The sequence below is a fragment of the Hemiscyllium ocellatum genome, chromosome 4, assembly GCF_020745735.1.
Source record: "Hemiscyllium ocellatum isolate sHemOce1 chromosome 4, sHemOce1.pat.X.cur, whole genome shotgun sequence".
Taxonomy (NCBI): Eukaryota; Metazoa; Chordata; class Chondrichthyes; order Orectolobiformes; family Hemiscylliidae; genus Hemiscyllium; species Hemiscyllium ocellatum.
Window position 1 is genome coordinate 87,544,517 of NC_083404.1, and position 22,562 is coordinate 87,567,078.

General features: G+C 42.5%; 1 protein-coding gene across 1 annotated transcript in view; it reads right to left on the bottom strand.

Annotated features, from left to right (window-relative positions):
• The window catches only part of LOC132814794 (N-acetyltransferase ESCO1-like), a 38,675-nt gene that overhangs the window by 4,127 nt on the left and 11,986 nt on the right, over window positions 1-22,562 (bottom strand). Inside the window, exons 3-7 of the mRNA XM_060823585.1 lie at window positions 19,961-20,069; window positions 16,332-16,398; window positions 6,448-6,568; window positions 2,727-2,858; window positions 1,718-1,807 (exon numbers count right to left, since the gene is read on the bottom strand). Of these exons, the coding sequence (XP_060679568.1) occupies window positions 1,718-1,807; window positions 2,727-2,858; window positions 6,448-6,568; window positions 16,332-16,398; window positions 19,961-20,069 (519 nt within the window). The remainder of the gene's footprint in view (window positions 1-1,717; window positions 1,808-2,726; window positions 2,859-6,447; window positions 6,569-16,331; window positions 16,399-19,960; window positions 20,070-22,562) is intronic.

The window sequence follows — 22,562 nt, forward strand, 5'->3', positions numbered from 1 at the left end:
GTGGTTCCTACATTATAAGGGCGACTTCATTGGTCTGATGTGCTTTGGAATGGCCTAGTGTCATGAAAGGCATTGTGTAAAAGTAACTGGCTTGCTTTACTTTCAAATACAGGTTTTAGTTCATTACACTGAATTGAATTAAATGCTGTGAGAATTCTTAAAAGTCATTGAATCCAACTTTGTACAGTTGACATGATTTGTGTTCCTCAGAAGTCTAAATGAACTTAATAGGGAATTGCAATCAGTCCAGAGTTCACATTAATAGAAAGTAACACAGTTTTGAAGAAGAGTGAAAGGAAAACCAGGGACTTACAGTCCAGTTAGCCTAACATTCCTGGTGGAGAAATAGTTGGATTTTATAATCCAACACCTTAAATTTTCAGTTAATCGGGGACAGCCAGCATGGATTCATGACAGGTCTTGTCTGATGAACCTCAGTTTTATGTAGAGGACGTAGGAACGTCGATGGATTTTTTAATAGGATCTTCCACAAGGCATTCAATAAAGTCACACACAAGAGACCATTAACCAAGGCAGAAGCACAGGGAATGAGGGGCAAATTACTGACATGGCTGGGGAATTGGTTGAGTGGCAGGCGATAGAAACTGGGATAATGGGTAGTGACTCAAACTGGCAGGAAATGACTGATAGTGGAACCACAAGGATGTGTTAAGGCCTTAACTATTCACATTATTAGAGTCATTGAAAGTCATATATCCAGTTCACAATGTAGGTGTTAGCATAATATTGTAAAGGAATATTGAAAGACTAGGTGAATGGGCAAAACAACTATGGAAAATAGATATTAACACAAGTGTGAGGTTATCCTTCGGATGGGAAAGGACAGATTAGGGTATTTTCTAGATGGTATGAAGTTTAAATACAGTGGTTGTCCAAAGAGACTTGGAGGTTCAGATGCATTGATCTTTCAAATGTCACAAACAGATGCAGAAAATAATCAAGGTAGTAATGAAAGGCTATCCTTTATATCTACAGGACTGGAAAAGAAGGACACAAGTTATGCTGCAGTACAAAACCCTGGTTAGAGCCTACTTGGAAAACTGAGAATAAATCTGGGTACCAAGTGTTAGGGAGTATGTATTGGATTTGGAGAGAATACAACACAAGTTTAGAAGAATGGCACTTGGATTTCATGGGTTAAGCAATATAGAGAGATTATACAAATTAGGACTTTTCTTTTCTAAACTTAATAGGTTAAGGGGTGATCCAACCGAAGTCAAAATACTAACAGGAAAAGACAGGCTAGATAAAGATAAAATATTTCTAGGGATTGGAGTATAAAGTGTTGAAAGCTAAAGGCAGGCATATGGAGTTAAGGTTCCTGAAGAAGGGCTTATGCCCGAAACGTCAAATCTCCTGTTTCTTGGATGCTGCCTGACCTGCTGCGCTTTTCCAGCAACACATTTCAGCTCTGATCTCCAGCATCTGCAGACCTCACTTTCTCCACAGTAAATGATAGACAGGCTAAGGGGCTAAATGGCTTACTCCTTAGGATTTCAACTGTAATATTTTTAAGATGGAATACATTTTTAATAATCATTTAAAATTAAATTATAATCATTTAATAAACAATGGCATTTTATGGGATTTCTGAAGTCATGCTGAATTTGTAGTATACAGAATGTTTCCTGTATGGTGCACCCAGGTTTCTGAACAAAGAAAAACAGTAAACTGTGGTTAAAAAAAATATAGCTACCTTTTTTAAGGCATATTTTGGATCATCGGGAAGAACCATTATTATTTTACCATCAGGATATTCACCTAAAATTCGCTCCTTCTTCCAGCCCTAGTTGAAAAATCGGAGTTTAAAATTATAGATTTAAAATGATTTGACACTAATAAGAAATAGCAAATTGTGAAATATCTATTCATATTAATCAATGTACCAGTATTAAACACAATTCAACTAGCATGTTTTATTCAAACTGGAGCATTAAGGTTAACACAGGAACTGGGAAGAAAAAAAATTTACAAAACCGCAAGGGAAGCCCCATAAAATGCTTCAATGAGGCGAAATTTCAATTTGAGGCACAGTGATCACCTCCAATATATTTGTAGTTTTGTAACTGGAAGTGATCTCCCCAGAATGGAAATTACAATTTAAAGAGAGCAAGGTTTTCACATTCTCCTTCAGTATGGATGTCTTTTAAAGATGAAAAACAATCCACTTTAAGACATTGCAAAGTAGCAAGGTTTGGTAAGATGACTGAAATGTGCTTCATCCTCACTCTGCTGCAAAGGATGTTATTTTTGAAAGGGTGAAGGAAGAAAGAAAGGTTGTGCTGAAAATACAATTTACGCAACAGTTCAGCAGCTATATCAATAGAGCTTTGACACTGCTCACATCACCCACTCCAGTGAAGAGGACACAGAAAACCAAAATGCAGAGTATAACGACTTGAAAAAACTAACTTAGTGATGGCAAAAGAAATACAAATTGAAGAATTTTTTAAAATATAAAAATCACACATTTAAAATATTTTCAACTATTTTATGCCAGTTATTCATACTGATCAGCTGCAAGTCTTTACACCCATTCTATCCTTTTACTAGAAGAATGATCATTACTTTACACTTCAGCATGTTTGTGAATGGCAGATATAATGATAACTGCAGTCCCCATCACATTATTCGAGACTAACTGCACACTGTCAAAGCAACCAAAATTTCAAACCACCTCAACTTATAACACACTGTTTACTTACCACGTATTTTACAGCACTAATAAAACGTTTGTGAAACTGAAAGTGCTGAGCTTCATCTTCTGGAATAGAAGCTGCATACAACATTCCACATGTGGTGCAAGAAATAGCTCCGATTCTTTTCTGTCCAGCATCCTGTAGAAATAAATATAAACTTAATTACATATACCTTCAGTGCAGTTTTTCAGCCACATTTACTTTTTTTAAACATTACAGCGCAATAGAGCCCCATCGGCCCTCAATCTTGCGCCGCCCTGTCATACTAATCTGAAGCCCATCCCATCTACACTATTCCATATGCCTGTCCAATGACAACTTAATGCACTTAAATTGACGAATCTACCACCGTTGCAGGCAAAGCATTCCATACCCTTAGAACTCTGAGTAAAGAAACTACCTCTGACATCTGTCTTATATCCATCTCCCCTCACTTTAAAGTTGTGTCCCCTCATGTTTGCCGTCCCTATACTTGGAAAAAGGCTCTCCCTATCTAACCCTCTGATTATCATGTATGTCTCTATTAAGTCACCTCTCAACCTTCTTCCAACAAGAACAGCCTCAAGGCCCTCAGCCTTTCCTCGTAAGACATTCCTTCCATACCAGGCAACATCCTAGTAAATCTCTTCTGCACCCTTCCCAAAGCTTCCACATCTTTCTTATAATGTGGTGACCAGAAATGTACACAATACTTCAAATGTGGCCGTACCAGAGCTTTGTACTGCTGAGCATAACCTCCTGGTTCTAGAACTTAATCCCTCTATTAATAAAGGCCAAAGCACTATGACTTCATAACAACCCTATCAATCTGGGTGGCATTTCTATTTAAATTATATCAAGTCTACCTCACAACAGTGAAAACACATCAAACGTAGCTGCAAAGTGCTTTGGGAGATCTAAGTATTGTGAAAGATGCTATTTAAACAAGCCTGTTTTCCACTTCACTAAAATGGAAATCTTATCTACATGTCACGCTCTGCATTGACAATTGCCCATTCGTTAAATGATAGAAAATAGGTGTCGGAATATTGGGCCCTTTGAGCCTGCACTACCATTCAATATGATCATGGCTGATTATGCAATCTCAGAATCCCATTCCGGCTTTCTCTCCATGCCCTTTGATCTCTTTAGCTGCAAGAGCCACATCCAGCTTCCTCTTGAATATATCTAATGAGCTGTCTCCAAGCTTCCTGTGGGAGAGAATTCCACAGGTTCACAACTCTTAAGTGAAGAAATTCTTCCTCATCTCAGTCCTCAATGGCTTACACCTTATTTGTAGATCCCCAGTTCTGGACTTCACCAACATCAGGAACATTCTTCCCATATCAAGCCTGTCCAGTTCCAACAGGATTTTATACGTTTCTATGAGATCACCTTCATACTTCTAAATGAGAGTGTACAAAGCCCAGTTGATATAGTCCTTCCTCATATGGGAGTCCTGCCAACCCAGGAATCAGTCCGGTCAACCTTCGCTGGACTTCCTTAACAGCAAGAATGTCCTTCCTCAAACTAGGAGATCAATACTGCACACAATACTCATCATGTTTCCTCACCAAAGCCCCGTATAACTGCAGCAAGACATCCTTACTCAAGGTTACGACAAGGTTGGGAGACTGATTAGCAAGGTTAGATCTCATGGAATACAGGGAGAACTAGCCATTTGGATACAGAACTGGCTCAAAGGTAGAAGTGAGGGGGTGGTGGTAGAGGGTTGTTTATCAGACTGGAGGCCTGTGTACCACAAGGATCGGTGCTAGATCCTCTACATTTTGTCATTTACATAAATGATTTGGATGTGAGCATAAGAGGTACAGTAAGTAAGTTTGCAGATGACACCAAAATTAGAGATGTAGTGGACAGCGAAGAGGGTTACCTCTGATTACAACAGTATCGTGACCAGATGGGCCAATGGGCTGAGAAATGGCAGATGAAGTTTAATTAAGATAAATGCGAGGTGCTGCATTTTGGGAAAACAAATCCTAGCAGGACTTACACATTTAATAGTAAGGTCCTAGGGAGTGTTGCTGAACAAAGAGACCTTGGAGTGCAGGTTCATAGCTTCTTGAAAGTGGAGTCACAGGTAGATAGGATAGTGAAGGCCGCTTTTGGTATGCTTTCTTTTATTGGTCAGAGTACTGAGTACAGGGGCTGGGAGGTCATGTTGCGGCTGTACAGGACATTGGTTAGGCCACTTGAAATATTGCGTGCAATTTGGGTATCCTTCCTATCAGAAAGATGTTGTGAAACTTGAAAAGGTTCAGAAAAGATTTACAAGGATGTTGCCAGCGTTGGAGGATTTGAGCTATAGGGAGAGGCTGAACAGGCTGGGGCTGTTTTCCCTGGAGCAGAGACTGAGGGGTGACCTTCCAGAGGTTTACAAAATTATGAGGGGCATGGATAGGGTAAATAGACAAAGTCTTTTCCCTGGGATTAGGGAGTCCAGAACTAGAGGGCATAGGTTTAGGGTGAGAGAGGGGAAAGACATAAAAGAGACCTAAGGGGCAACTTTTTCATCCAGAAGGTGGTACGTGTATGGAATGAGCTGCCAGATAAAGTGGTGGAGACTGGTACAATTGCAACATTTAAAAGGCATTTGGATGGGTATATGAATAGGAAGAGTTTGGAGGGATATGGGCCATGTGCTCTGCAGGTGTGACCAGATTGGGTTGGGTTATCTGGTCAGCATGGACATGTTGGACCGAAGGGTCAGTTTCCATGCTGTACATCTCTATGACTCTATGCATTTTATCAAAGTTTTTCATCTTGTGTGCATCACATTTTGCAATAACAACAACACTTCCACCGTATGAGGAGTGCGCTATTGGTCAGCAATTGTTATCTGACTGGTAGATGCATTGCCATGGACATGATTCGGAGATGCCGGTGTTGGACTGGGTTGTACAAAGTTAAATCACATGAAAGAAGTGAAACTAAGAGAGTGTATTCTAACAGATGAAAGGCTTAACAGAATCAATTTTTCAATGTGTAATTTCAGTTACATCACACTGTAAATTTTTGCTATAAATTCAGTGTTACGATCGAGCCCTCCACAATCACCTGATGAAGGAGCGTCGCTCCGAAAGCTATTGTGCTTCCAATTAAACCTGTTGGACTATAATCTGGTGTTGTGAGATTTTTAAACTTTGCCATGGACAGTGCACCTAGTTAACTGTCAGTCAGCATTAATATCAGATTTTGTTTACAATTTAAACCAGCAGATTGATTTTGGTCAGAGAAATATCCTGGCAATCAATTAACCAGCAAATGATTTTCACCTATTTTATTGAATTGAAACAGGCACAATGCAGTGCTTACTCCAAAATCTCATTGTCCAATCACTAGAGAAAGAAACCTACATTCATGTAATTAGTGCAAGTTATTGAACATGTCATCTCGCAAATGAAACAACGCAAGTTAGTAATGAAGTAGGTTCTTTAATTTTGTAAGAGTTACTGTTTTAAGTCAGCCTAGCCATGCCCACTTCTGATACAGTACAATTTTAAATTCCAAGTTAAAGACAAGTAATTGAAACCTCTAACTGTGACAACCCAGACATCGGTGGAGACCATAAGTCAGACAGTGGTTGAAGATACATTTCACATATTAACAAATGAACTTTGTTCCTAGGGTTTGCTGCAAAAAGTTAGCACGTTTAAGAACAGATCCAGTTAACAATGGGGTTCAAAAAAGTAACATGATCTCCTACTTAATGTGAGTGGACACTTACGATGTTTGATTGCTGAACTCCACCTCCTGCTGTGATGATTGGTTTAGTTTCTTTCTGTACAGAAAGTTCAGAGGGATCTGCAGTGTTCTTTACTACAGTTGGCTGATTAGACAAAGATACACTTTGAAAGAATAAAAGTTAACATTGTTTGTTAAAAAAATAGAATGTTTTCTCAAACTGTACTTTTATCAATTCTACAATTTATATTTAGAGGGGAGACAACTAGGACATTATTGTATAATTGTACCTCCATTCAACCAGTTGTTGCCAAGGTATCTAGTCACAAACAAAAGCAGAAATGTCTAATCGTGATCACAATATTACTTCGTATAATGTTTTCAAACCAAGCAATGTCAGATAGCCTTGCCTCCTCTCAAATGGTTGATGAAGAGGACATCAATGAACACCCTGAAAAATGACCAGTAATTGGAAGCTCCAGAAGAACTGTGTTTTGGTCGAAGCAAGGATGCACAGCTTCCATAATAAATCAGGCATACCGAGGAGTGAGGAGCCAAAATACAATAGTGGCATTTTATTGTGCATGGATATGGACTGCAAAAGTTGAGACCACAGCCGTGATCCATGTTGCATTCTACTTGTTACGCAAAGCCAGGCATTACCGATTTAAACTGCTGTTCCCCATGAGCTAAGTGATCCTGCAAATATGTTACTGCCTACTCTATGAGCTCATACTTTTTTTGCAATATCCTTTGATTTAGCAGCTTGTTAAATGCTTTCAGAAGCTTCAGGTATTTACACGGCTCCTTTATCCACTTAGTTCTTTGAGTAAGTAACAAATCATCAAAATATTGAAGCTTGATTTTCCCATCGCAAGACTATGTTCACTCTGCCTGATCACAGTTATGATTTTAGATTAGACTTACAGTGTGGAAACAGGCCCTTCGGCCCAACAAGTCCACACCGACCCGCCGAAGCGCAACCCACCCATACCCCTACATTTACCCCTTACCTAACACTACGGGCAATTTAGCTTGGCCGATTCACCTGACCCGCACATCTTCGTGACTGTGGGAGGAAACCGGAGCACCCGGAGGAAACCCACGCAGACACGGGGAGAACGTGCAAACTCCACACAGTCAGTCGCCTGAGTCGGGAATTGAACCCGGGTCTACAGGCACTGTGAGGCAGCAGTGAGCATTTTCTAAGTGCTCCGTAATCCCCTAATAGAGTCCAGTATTTTCCCATGACAGATGTTAAGCTATTTGGTCTGGAGTTTGCAGATTTTTCACTCCCTCCTCTCAAATATAAAAAGGAGCTAAATTTGCTATTTTTCACATGAGATCATTCTAGAATTAGAGAATTTTGGAAAATTACAACCAATGCAACTAGTTATTCAGTAACTATTTATTTTAATGAAGCCCATGAGGGGGTGGGGGTGGGAGCGAGATATATGAAACATTTTTAAGCACATTAACCTTGTGACTGTAATAGTTTTTTTAAGTTCACCTTCCCCTTTATAATTATTTCTAGGATGTTACTAGCGCTTTCTACAGTGAAGCTAGATGCAAAATATATCTGTTCAATTTGCCAGCCATGTCCTTATTTCCTATTCATAACTGCCTAGATTTACTATCTGGAGGATCAACGCTCAGTTTAGAGTTGTTATTTTCTTTAAGTATCTGGAGAAACAGTTGTTATCTATTTTTAAGGCATCAAGCTAGCTTCCTCTCATACTCCATTTTCTCCCTTTTATGGTCCAATCTACTGATCCACAATTAATTTTTGAAGAACTGATAGGTGTTTTCTTTCAATATGATACAATCTTAAACTTTCTTTGTTAGCCATGGTGTATTTACTCCTAGATCATATTTCCCCCCTCACTTGAATATATATTTGCTGACCACGGAGATGTCTTCTTCTATATCTGCCACAGCATTTCTACTGACCTATCCCTTAACTTTCCAGGTCACTTTGTTACTTCCTTTGACAACTGCTTCAACTTTTCTTAATTCAGAGAAATTGCTTAAAAATAAGTACATTGGCTGAAAACTAGATCCAACTACCAAAATCAAAACAAAATCCCAAAATGTGAAGTTTTGTCCTTTTATCATTTTTGTTTTATATTCATATTTAAATCAAAGTTTGTGCGAAGATTTGTAGCTCGGGTGCTTGTTGTAGTGGTTCTGTTCGCCGAGCCGGAAGTTTTTGTTGCAAACATTTCGTCCCCTGGCTAGGAGACGACATCAGTGCTCTGGAGCCTCCTGCGAAGCGCTTCTTTGATGTTTCTTCCGGCATTTATAGTGGTCTGTCCTTGCCGCTTCCGGGTGTCAGTTTTAGCTGTCCGCTGTAGTGATTGGTATATTGGGTCCAAGTCGATGTGTTTGTTGGAGTTTGTGGATGAATGCCATGCCTCTAGGAATTCCCTGGCTGTTCTCTGTCTGGCTTGCCCTATGATAGTAGTGTTTTCCCAGTCGAATTCATGTTGCTTGTTGTCCGAGTGTGTGGCTACTAGGGATAGCTGGTCGTGTCGTTTCGTGGCTAGTTGGTGTTCATGTATGCGGATTGTTAGGTGTCTTCCTGTTTGTCCTATATAGTGTTTTGTGCAGTCCTTGCATGGTATTTTATAAACTACATTAGTTTTGCTCATGTTGGGTATTGGCTCCTTTGTTCTAGTAAGTTGTTGTCTGAGCGTGGCTGTTGGTTTGTGTGCCGTTATGAGTCCTAAGGGTCGCAGTAGTCTGGCTGTCAGTTCTGAAACGCTCCTGATGTATGGTAGTGTGGCTAGTCCTTTTGGTTGTGGCATGTCCTCGTTCCGTGGTCTATCTCTTAGGCATCTGTTGATAAAGTTGCGCGGGTATCCGTTTTTGGTGAATGCCTTGTATAGGTGTTCCTCTTCCTCTTTTCGCAGTTCTGGTGTACTGCAGTGTGTTGTAGCTCTTTTGAATAGTGTCCTGATGCAGCTTCGTTTGTGTGTGTTGGGATGGTTACTTTCATAGTTTAGGACTTGGTCTGTGTGTGTTGTTTTCCTGTGTACCCTTGTGGTGAATTCTCCGTTCGGTGTTCTCTGTACGATCACGTCTAGGAATGGGAGTTGGCTATCCTTTTCTACTTCTCTCGTGAATCGGATTCCTGTGAGTGTGGCGTTGATGATCCGGTGTGTTTTTTCTATTTCCGTGTTTTTGATGATTACGAACGTGTCATCGACATATCTGACCCAGAATTTGGGTTGAATTTGTGGTAGGGCTGTTTGTTCTAACCTTTCCACAACTGCCTCTGCTATGAGTCCCGAGATTGGTGATCCCATGGGTGTTCCGTTGATTTGTTCGTATATCTGATTGTTGAATGTAAAGCGTGTAGTGAGGCACAAGTCCAGTAGTTTAAGTATGCCGTCTTTGATTTTTTTTTTAGATTACTTACAGTGTGGAAACAGGCCCTTCGGCCCAACAAGTTCACACCGACCCGGCGAAGCGACAACCCACCCATACCCCTACATATACCCCTTACCTAACACTACGGGCAATTTAGCATGGCCAATTCACCTGACCCGCACATCTTTGGACTGTGGGAGGAAACCCACGCAGACACGGGGAGAACGTGCAAACTCCACACAGTCAGTCAGTCGCCTGAGGCGGGAATTGAACCCAGGTCCCTGGCGCTGTGAGGCAGCAGTGCTAACCACTGTGCCACCGTGCCGCCCTTGTTGATAGGTTCCGCCTCCTGTTTTCTGTTCTGTATGTCCAGTAGGTTGGCTATTGTTTCTCTGGCTAGGGTTTTGTCAATCGAAGTGAACAGTGCCGTCACGTCGAATGAGATCATGGTTTTCTTCTTTGTCTGTGTGTGTATTCCTGATGGCGTCCAAGAATTCCTGTGTTGATTGTATGGAGTGTTTGGATCCGCTGACCAGGTGTTTCAGTTTCTGTTGTAGTTCTTTGGCCAGTTTGTATGCTGGTGTCCCTGGTAGTGATACTATGGGTCTGAGTGGGATGCCTGGTTTGTGTACTTTGGGTAGTCCATAGAATCTGGGGGTGTTGTTGCTTTCCGGTTTCATTCTTCGTAGGTCAGCTTTGGTTATCTGTCCGTTTTTTTGTAGATTCCTTAGTGTGTTATTTATTCTGTTGGTGAGTTGTGGTGTGGGGTCAGAATCCTTCATTTGGTAGGTGTTGGTGTCTGCTAGTAGGTGTTGTGCTTTTTTGATGTAATCTGATTTATCTAGGATGACAGTCATTCTGCCTTTATCTGCTGGTAGTATGATTATGTTCTTATCATTTCTTAGTGCTTTCAGTGCTTCCCTCTCCTTGGAGTTGAGGTTATGTGTTTGTCTTTTTCTTATCATCATAGGTACGACCATTTGTCTCACTGTTTGTTGTGTCTCTTCAGTCAGTCCATTGTTCCTGGGTGTGCATTCTAGTGCTGCTAGGAAGTCTGCTGTCTTGGCGTCCCTGTGGTTGTAGTTGAGTCCCTTGGTCAGTATACTTCTTTCCATGTCTGTGAGCTATTTCCATGTCGGAAATAGAAAAAACACACCGGATCATCAACGCCACACTCACAGGAATCCGATTCACGAGAGAAGTAGAAAAGGATAGCCAACTCCCATTCCTAGACGTGATAGTACAGAGAACACCGAACGGAGAATTCACCACAAGGGTACACAGGAAAACAACACACACAGACCAAGTCCTAAACTATGAAAGTAACCATCCCAATACACACAAACAAAGCTGCATCAGGACACTATTCAAAAGAGCTACAACACACTGCAGTACACCAGAACTGCGAAAAGAGGAAGAGGAACACCTATACAAAGGTATTCGCCAAAAACGGATACCCGCGCAACTTTATCAACAGATGCCTAAGAGATAGACCACGGAACGAGGACATGCCACAACCAAAAGGACTAGCCACACTACCATACATCAGGAGCGTTTCAGAACTGACAGCCAGACTACTGCGACCCTTAGGACTCATAACGGCACACAAACCAACAGCCACGCTCAGACAACAACTTACTAGAACAAAGGAGCCAATACCCAACATGAGCAAAACTAATGTAGTTTATAAAATACCATGCAAGGACTGCACAAAACACTATATAGGACAAACAGGAAGACAGCTAACAATCCGCATACATGAACACCAACTAGCCACGAAACGACACGACCAGCTATCCCTAGTAGCCACACACTCGGACAACAAGCAACATGAATTCGACTGGGAAAACACTACTATCATAGGGCAAGCCAGACAGAGAACAGCCAGGGAATTCCTAGAGGCATGGCATTCATCCACAAACTCCATCAACAGACACATCGACCTGGACCCAATATACCAATCACTACAGCGGACAGCTGAAACGGACACCCGGAAGCGGCAAGGACAGACCACTATAAATGCCGGAAGAAACATCAAAGAAGCGCTTCGCAGGAGGCTCCAGAGCACTGATGTCGTCTCCTAGCCAGGGGACGAAACGTTTGCAACAAAGACTTCCAGCTCGGCGAACAGAACCACTACAATATTTAAATCAATCTACACTTTTAGTTTATTGGTCCATTAAAGACGATTCAAGTGCAGCAATTGGAAAACAATGACAGGACTGGGCAGAGTCAGCACGAACTGATGAAAACAGGCTTGACAAATATACTGGAAGCTTGTAAGCATGTAACTAAGCCAGTGGATGTGGGTCACTTGAATTTCACAGAAGGCTTTGAATAACGTCCTATGAGATTAGCAAGTAAAATATAAATGCATGAGATTGGAATGAACAGGTCATTTTCTGAATAACATTCAATGTCTAGTGGGGTACTACAAGGATCAGTGCTGGACTCAAGCTATTAATTATTTACATGAGGGAACGAAATTAAATATTGTTAAATTTGAAATCAAAGCTGGATAAGAGGGTGAACTGAGGAGATTGCCAAGATAGTTCAGTGTGATTTGGACAAGTTGAGTGAATAGACAAGAGCATTGCAGGTGACTTATAATATGGGTAAATGTGAGGTTATCTACCTTAATAGCGAAAACAGGAAGGCAGATTATCTGAGTGGTGATGGATTGGAAAAAGGGAGGTGCAAAAAGACCTGGTGTCTTTGGACACCAATCACTGAAAGTAGGCATATAAGTGTACAGAAGGCAAATCGTATGTTAGCCTTCAAAGCTGGAGTATTCAAGTATAGGGATATCTTGCTTCAATTGATCAGGGCCTTGGTGAGATCACACCTTGAGTACTGATCTCGTTATTGGAAGAGGAATGTTCTGGCGATAGAGGAAGCACAAAGATTTACCAGACTAATTTCTGGGATGGTATGACTGGTGTATGAAGAGAGGCGGCATGGTTAGGACTATATTCACTGGAATGTAGGAGAATAGGAAGTTCTCACAGAAACCTATAAAATTTTAAACAGGACTAGCCAGGATAAATGCTGGACGAATGTTTATGATCAGCAAGTTCAGAACCAATGTTCACAGTCTAAGAATACAGGCCATTTAGGCCTGACTCAAGGATTAATTTCTTCATCCAGGGAATGGTAAGCCTTTGTAATTCTCTACCGCATAAAACAGTTGAGGGCAAAACATTGAATGTTTTCAAGGAGTTGGATATAATTCTTAGGGCTAAAGGCATCAAAGGTTACAGGGTGGAGGATCAGCTATGATCAAATTGAACAGCAGAGCAGATTCAAAGGGCTAAATGGCCTCCTCCTGCTCCTATCTTCTTTATTGTTTGGTCTTTGAGAACTTGATGGGCACCTCAATCATCTCACTAATTTCAATGCTGGAGGAAACAATGGCTCAAATGTTCCAAGTGACAATCACCAACAGATCAAGATTAGAGTGGTGCTTTTTGCCCGAAACGTCGATTTTCCTGCTCCTCGGATGCTGCCTGACTTGCTGTGCTTTTCCAGCACCACTAATTTAGATTCTGATCTCCAATATCTGCAGTCCTCACTTTCGCCTAATTACCAACAGATTGCCAACTCACCCCTCCCTTCTTGCATTTGGACCAACTTCCAATCCTATGCAGAGCATAGCTGAAATCCAATAGTTTCCAAGTAGAGCAGGATAACGAGGTAAACTCAAACTTTGGCTCTTTTTTCTCCCCTCACTGTAGAAGCCAAAATTTCAAGTTATCTGTATAGTTACTCATTGTCCTATAGTTTGCAGGTAACCAATAGCATTTCCCACCAGTCCGATAGCGATCAATCCCCAAAAGCAATCATCAATCTCATTGCTATTGGAGAACAATCAATAAACTCCCCCCATCCCACCAAACCAACCTTTTCACCTGAGTGATCATTCACACTCTCCCCTCTGCCAAATGAGCAATCAGCTTTTCCTACCCACAGCAGTTACATCATCCCCTTTCATACACCTCAACAGCGACCACTGGGAACCTACTCCTTTTTCATCCCCCAAACCCTTTATTGTAATCCTTTCCCCTCATACCTTGCCAACAGCTACCGCTCCCCTCCTGCATGAAACTGTTCAAATACAGCCCTTCTACCTCGACCACAGACAACCAGACAGGAGCCAAAGACTTAAGGTGGTGGTTAAGGAGAGCAGGTGCTGCATAGGGACAGCCCAAGTATGTTTCAGGACTAAACTGAGCAATGTCCATCACTCAGTAGATGCTGACGGTCAGACTGGTCATATTTGATTGTGATTGTGGTAGTAGATGGGAATTAAAAGAACATTGTCCATGGTTTGGAGAGGGTGAAGGAGAGTGAGTACTGTCCATGGGCAGTGAACATTACCATGGGTGCAGGAGTGTTTTGACATTCCAACTGATTTATGCAGCTCAGGAGGCTTTAGACCAGCTATGAAAAGCTCTAACCAAATCTATGTAAATAACCAGTTGAGTGACCAAATATATCAATCACTAGCAGAATTTGCTTGGTTCTGGCCAGTCACAGGTTTAAAGTTTCTGCACAAGGTCAATGGATGAATGTGATTTAAGTTTGGACTTTTAGAGGGTCCCAAGAAACATCAGAAACCTAAATTGGAGGCCTATTCCCATGTCAGAAGATGGATAAGTTAAAAACAAAAGGTGCGAGCATGATGCTGGAAAAGCACAGCAGGTCAGGCAGCAGAGGAGCAGGGGAATTGACGTTTCGAGCAAAAACCCTTTATCAGGAATGAGGCTGTGAGCTGAGGGGGTGGTGAGATATAGGGGGGTGGAGGTAGCTGTCAGTGTAATAGGTAGATGGAGGGGGTGGAGAGGGGCAGGTAATGGTGATAGGTCAGTGAGGAGGGTGGAGCAGATAGGTGAGAAAATCAATGGATAGGTAGAACAGGTCTGAGGGTGGTGCCGAGTTGGAAGGTTGGAACTGGGATAAGGTGGGCGGAGGAGAAATGAGGAAGGTGATGAAATCCACACTGATGCCATGGAATTGAAGGGTTGCGAGGCAGAAGGTGAGGTGTTCTTCCTCCAGGCGTCGGGTGGTTAGGGAGTAGCAATGGAGGTGGCCCAGGACCTGCATGTCCTTGGCAGAGTGGGAGGGGGAGTTGAAGTGTTCGGCCACAGGGTGGTGGGATTGGTTGGTGCCGTTGTCCCAGAGATAGCGTCTTCTAGATAACATCCCTTATTCCCAATTCCTCCGCCAATGCCACATCTGCTCGTGGAGGACACTTTCCACCACAGAACACACCAGATGGCTTTAAAGACAATTTCCCCCTCCCATGTGGTTGATGATGCCCTCCAGCACATCTGATCCACTTCCCGCGCCTCCGCCCTTGAAGTCCACCCCTCCAACCGTAACAAGGACAGAACGTCCCCAGTCCACCAACCTCCACATACATCGCATCATCCTGTACCATTTCCGCCACCTGCAAATGGATCCCACCAGAGATATATTTCTCTCTCCACCCCTACCCCTTTCCATAAAGACCATTCCCTTCACAACTCCCTAGTCAGGTCCACACCCCTCACCAATCCACCCTCCCCTCCCAGCACCTCCCCCGGCCACTACAGGAATTGCAAAACCTGCGCCCATACCTCCCCCTCACCTCCGTCCAAGGCCCCGAAGGAACTTTCACATCCAAAGTTTCACCTGCACTTCCACACGTCATTTACTGTATCCGTTCCTCCTGATGTCATCTCTTCTACATTGGGAAGACACCTACTCAGAACGCTTCAGAGAATATCTCTGGGATACCCACACAAACCAACCCTACCACCCTGAAGCTGAACACTTCAACTCCCCCTCCCATTCTGCCAAGGACATGTGGATCCTGGGCTTCCTCCATTGCCACTCCCTAACCACCAGACACCTGGAGGAAGAACGCCTCGTCTGCCGCCTCAGCACCCTCCAACCACACAACATCAATGTCGATTTCACCAGTTTTCCCTCCTCCCACCTTATCCCTTCCAACTCGGCACCACACTCAAAACCTGTCCATCTTCTATCTCAGCTATCCGCTCCACCCTCCTCTCCGACCTCTCAGCATTAACCTCACCTCCACCTACCTAACAGACTCTCAGCTACCTTCCCCTCCAGCCCCACCCCTTCCCATTTATCTCACCAACCCCTCAGCTCACAGTCTCTTTCCTGATGAAGGACTTATGCCCAAAACATCGATTCGCCTACTCCTCGGATACAGCCTGACCTCCTATGCTTTTCCAGCACCACACTTTCGACTCTGATCTCCAGCATCTGCAGTCATCACTTGCACTTAAATTTTTTAAAAAAAAAGTCTAGACTGCAATTGAACCCATTATCTTCAGAGTGGCTGACATACTCTTGAATCAAGGCTAATAGTTCAACATTAAAGTTTATTAACATTGTGTAATAGTTTAGAAGCATGTTCTGTTTGTATAATTATTAACAAGTTTCATGCTAAATTGGTTAGTACAAATTACTCATGTTATTCACTTATCCAAATTGGTCTGGTAAATGGTGGTTTCAGGTGTACTCTAAAACCATGACAAATACCTGGCATTCATCTTCAATGAATCAGGATTACTGAACAGAGTCCGTACCGTTTCTTTCAGCAATGACCCTACAATGTAATTCAGGAAAGACAAAAAAAATAAAATTTGAACTGAGCTAAACAGATACTCCAATGAAATGAAAATTAGTATGCAGGACAAAACATCAAACACAGTATGGGTATAAAATTCAATTAAGTATATCATGCCAACATTAACTTTGTTACCAAATGGATCTTCTCAAGGAATTGTGTCAGGGAAAGAAAGAGTATTACTTTGATTAAATTACTCTATGTGAAAATGTCTATGCAGCTCAAGCTGAATTTCTTCAGAGGTAGTTGGTAGGGACAAGGAGAGCAGAGATATCATTTAGCACTAACACAAATAATCTCTTTGGTGGAATATAAAGTAGCACAGTGAGAGTCACTGAGTTAGAGTTTTACAGCATAGAAAGAGGCCCTTCAGCCCATCTAGCACCTATCTACCTCATCCCGTTTTTAAGCACTTTGCTGCAATCTTGGATGCCATAGTACTTCAGTAATTATCTAATTACTACTAAAAAGTCGTGACGATTCTATCCACCTTTCAGATTGAGTGAAATCTGGGTGAAAAAAAATTCTAAACCCCTCTAAACTTGTTGACCGCTATCTAAATCTAATCTAATTATTGGCCTCTCTACTCAAAGGAAAGGCTTCTTCGTATCTACTCTACCTTGATCCCTCATACTTCTGTGCACCGGGGAAGCGAAAATCCTACCCTTTAGTCCAAGAACTCCCCACCTACATTCGGGACACCACCCATGCCCTCCACCACCTCCATGATTTGCGCTTCCCCGGTCCCCAACGCCTTATCTTCACGATGGACATCCAGTCCCTGTACACCTCCATCCCCCATCACGAAGGACTCAAAGCCCTCCGCTTCTTCCTTTCCCGCTACACCAACCAGTACCCTTCCACTGACACCCTCCTTCGACTGACTGAACTGGTCCTCACCCTGAATAACTTCTCTTTTCAATCCTCCCACTTCCTCCAAACTAAAGGAGTTGCCATGGGCACCCGCATGGGCCCCAGCTATGCCTGTCTCTTCGTAGGATATGTGGAACAGTCCATCTTCCGCAGCTACACTGGCACCACCCCCTACCCTTTCCTCCGCTACATCGATGACTGTATCGGCGCTGCCACGTGCTCCCACGAGGAGGTTGAACAGTTCATCAACTTTACCAACACCTTCCATCCCGACCTCAAATTCACCTGAACTGTCTCGGACTCCTCCCTCCCCTTCCTAGACCTTTCCATTTCTATCTCAGACGACCGACTCAACACAGACATCTACTACAAACCGACTGACTCCCATAGCTACCTGGACTACACCTCCTTCCACCCTGCCCCCCTGTAAAAACGCCATCCCATATTCCCAATTCCTTCGTCTCCGCCACATGTGCTCCCAGGAGGACCAGTTCCAATACTGTACAGCCCAGATGGCCTCCTTCTTCAAGGACCGCAGATTCCCCCCAGACGTGATCGACGATGCTCTCCACAGCATCTCCTCCACTTCCCGCCCCTCCAACCGCCACCAAGACAGAACCCCACTGGTTCTCACCTACCACCCCACCAACCTCCATACACAGCGTATCATCCGCCGTCATTTCCGCCACCTCCAAATGGACCCCACCACTAGTGATATATTTCCCTCCCCTCCCCTATCAGCGTTCCGCTAAGACCACTCCCTTCATGGCTCCCTCGTCAGGTCCACACCCCCCACCAACCCAACCTTCACTCCCGGCACCTTCCCCTGCAACCGCAGGAAATGCAAAACTTGCGCCCACACCTCCTCCCGTACTTCTCTCCAAGGCCCCAAGGGATCCTTCCAAATTCCGCCACAAATTCACCTGCACCTCCACACACATCATCTATTGCATCCGCTGCACCCGATGTGGCCTCCTCTATATTGGGGAGACGGGCCGCCTACTTGCGGAACGCTTCAGGGAACACCTCTGGGACGCCCAGACCAACCAACCCAACCACCCCGTGGCTCAACACTTTAACTCCCCCTCCCACTCCACCGAGGACATGCAGGTCCTTGGACTCCTCCATCGCCAGAACATAACAACACGACGGTTGGAGGAAGAGCGCCTCACCTTCCGCCTGGGAACCCTCCAACCACAAGGGATGAACTCAGATTTCTCCAGTTTCCTCATTTCCCCTCCCCCCACCTTGTCTCAGTCGATTCCCTTGAACTCAGCACCGCCCTCCTAACCTGCAATCTTCTTCCCGCCTCTTCGCCCCCACCTCACTCCAGCCTATCACCCTCACCTTGACCTCCTTCCACCTATCACATCTCCATCGCCCCTCCCCCAAGTCCCTCCTCCCTACCTTTTATCTTAGCCTGCCTGGCACACATTCCTGATGAAGGGCTCTGGCCCGAAACGTCGAATTTCCTGTTCCTTGGATGCTGCCTGACCTGCTGTGCTTTAACCAGCAACACAGTTTCAGCTCTGATCTCCAGCATCTGCAGACCTCACTTTTTACTCAGTGATTAGCACTGTTGCCTCATAGCACCAGGGACCCAGGTTCAATTTCACCCTCAGGTGACTGACTGTGTGTACAGTCTGCACACTCTCCCCATGTCTGCATGGGCTTCCTCCCACAGTCTAAAGATGCACAGGCAGAGGTGGGTTTGGGTGGGATGCCCTTCAGAGGTTCAGGGTGGACTTGATGGGTCAAATAGCCAGCTTGCACTGTAGGGATTCTAATGATTCTAAAATGCTTCACCTCGCGCTTTGCAAGATTAAACTCTGGGTTCTGCCCAGCTAGTTCACATTACTCTGGTGTCTAAGGTTGTCCTCCACACAACTGATCATTTGTGAACTTACTGATCAAACTTCCTACATTAGTGTCTAGACATTGATAAAAACTACAAACAGCAAGGGGCTCATCACCAAACCTGTAGTATGTCAGTGGAGTCCAGTTATAAAATAATTTTCAACCCTCTACCTCCTGCCACTAAATTGCCCATGGGGTCTTACCTACTTGCCCAGTCTGTCATGTGTGACCTTAACAAAAGCCATACTGAAGTCCAGATAGACCACATCCACTACACCCGTATTCATATATCTAGTCATCTCCACACAAAAGAAAAATCAAACCTGTCAGATAGGATCAACCCCTGACAAAGCATTGCTGACTATATTTCCCCTCTGACAAAGCTATTAGAAAGAACAAAGAATGTGGATATAACCCTTCCTATAGAGGAATAATTATTTGTTACCTGAAATGGTCTCATATGAAAGGAGTTCAATAAATTCTATTCAAATTTCCATAGAGTTCCAGACCAAATTTTACTCACTAACTCACTCCATACTATTGACATAGCAAGTGAAAAGATGGCATTTGAGTGGGCATTTCTTTTTCTGATGTAGACCTGATCAAATGGCATTTTACACAATTAATTTAGGAGTTTGAAGATATTGGGCATGCGCATTAAGTTTTTTAAAAAATGTCAAGAATGCATTTCTTTCTTTTTTTCCTTATTTTGTGTGAAAGACTTCTAGTCACTTATATATTCAATATTTGTTTAAACCAAGGAGGTAGTTTTCTGGTATGTTAACAGCAAGAATAAGTTGTTCTACAATACCTTCTGATCCATTTTCCAATTGCTCTTTAACTGGTTTCAGCAGTACTTCAGTGGCACAGCTCTTTTCTGGACTACATTCAGGGCTCGACTCCAAATGTAACCTAAAACTCTGAAGGAAATAAATCTCATTCAGGTGGATGAACAGGTCAAGAAGAAGAAAAAAATAAAAGGAATTACACAAATCTAACTTAGTCTTTTTGGTAATGTTTTACTGCAGTGCTGAAACCTAATGAACCCACCTCAGCAAGTGCCCCAACCATAGCGGGGCAAGTCCAGCATCAAACTAGTCAACAGCACAACGGAATAAAGTAATTCTTGACACTCAGGGATTGCCTAAAACAGACTGCAGTCCATTTCGTTTTATAAAAATACAAGATTGGTAATTCTTCTATGCTACATGAATTCTTCAAATTCCAAATATGTGACCGAGTAGGATGCAATCGCAGCAAAGCTTTTAAATATCAATATTAATAAACTGGAAGTTTTAAGGAATGGCCTTTGACTGTAATTTATTCAATTCGGAGCAGCTTTAAAAGTTCCTTTGCTGACTGTACTAATTTCTGATCGTCTCACTTCAGCTCCTTGCAGGTATAGACTCAACAAAAATTGCTTTCCCAATGTCACTAATTCAGGCCTCAAATAAATTAGCACGAAATGGCAGGAAAACAAACAACCTAAAGTTCAAGACTCAATTAGCCAGGTTTCCTTCAAGCAGATAAAATATGCCAAGAAAGAGTCAGGTGCAGATAATATTGAAAATGGAAAACTTCACAATTTTGGTTTCTTTTACATACCTAAAATATGTTTGTGATAATTAAAAGAACTTTGGTAGTATTAAATGGAAAACTACAGAAAAGGTTAACATTAACACAGGGAAACCTGCTTGAAATAGTTTTACTAAATGTATCTTAATATTTTGGACACTTAGAAGATGTGATTGTGACAAAACAAATACTGTTGAATTAACACATTGTTAAAATGTTCACATTTTAAAAAAATAGAATGGTTTGAATTTAGTTGGGCCATTTGGAAAACATCAATTTTACACATTAGAAAGATTTTTTTTGTTCATGGGAATGTAAGCGACTGGCAAGACCAGCATTTCACTTGGCTTATATTTGGGATGAATTTAGAGGAAAGTGTGAAAAGGTTGATCTTGTTGGGAGTTCAGAATAAGCAAGGACCTTGAGATGAAAGCTCCTGGCAGAACTTGTGGCTATGGAAATAATGTTTTTAATGTTTTCAGAGAGCCACTGATGAATAATCATTAAATTTTTAAAAGATACAGGCTGATGGACTTCCATCTTAGTATGAATTTAAGGTCATAGAAGCACAGCTGAATTCATAGATTAATTGGTGTTTGCAAGTAATTGAACATCAGTTCTCAACAATAGGAGCTATACTGCATTTGAACAGGTGGGGAGCTAATGTTTTCAAACATAGGATAAAAGTGTGAACAGTAAATAGAAGAAGAAAATGTAATGAAGTTATGAGAAAGAGAGGTCAAGTGCAGTTTCTCAGAATGGCTGAAATTTGATTATAGTAATAGACAAGGTTCTGGGACAGATTCTGCTCACTTTGTACATTTAAAATGTACACGTAGGATCAAAGTGAATGCTGCCTAAATTTGCAGTTTATATTAAAACAGTTGACACTTAACAGTCTTCAAGGTAAAAACAATGACTGCAGATGCTGGAAACCAGATTCTGGATTAGTGGTGCTGGAAGAGCACAGCAGTTCAGGCAGCATCCGAGGAGCAGCAAAAATCGATGTTTCGGGCAAAAGCCCTTCATCAGGAATAAAAGGCAGAGAGCCTGAAGCATGGAGAGATAAGCTAGAGGAGGGTGGAGACAAGTTTTGCCAACATGATCCTCTCAATCAAAGGCATTGACCATAAAAGACAATAAGAAATAGCAAACCACAGTTTGGCTGAGCCTGCTCTGCCATTCAACACGCCTAATCTAACATTCCTATATCCATCTACTTGCCCTTTTCTCTGTAACCCTGACTCTCCTATTAATGAAGAATCCATCTATCCTAGCATTACCACGGATACTACACCCCCTCCACTGCAAAAGTTCACTGACAAGGTGGTGTAAAGACTCAACCCTTGAAGAAATTCCTCCTCATTTCAGTCTTAAATTGCCACCCTTTATTCGGAGACTAATCTCTTTGATCCTAGAGTCTCCCATGAGGAGAAACATTCTCAGTATTTACCCTATCAAGCCCTTTAAAAATCCTGTAAGTTTCAATTAGATCAGCGCCCATTCTTCTAAATTCCAATGAGTAGTGTCTCAACCTATTGAGCCTTTGCTCATAAGACAATCCCTTCATACCAGGAATCATCCTAGTGACCTTTCTCTGAACTACCACCAGTGAAATGACATCTTTGAATTAGGGAGCCAAATCTGCTCTCTGTAAACCATACAATTGCAGTAAGGCTTCCCTACTCATATCTCCAACCCCCTTGAAACAAGGGCAACATTTTATCAGTGTTCTCAATTACCTACTGTACCAATATGCTAGCTTTCTGCGTTTTGTGCACAAGTATCTTATTCCCTTTCTAGTTTTTCTAAATTGATATAATACTGCTCTTTTGTTC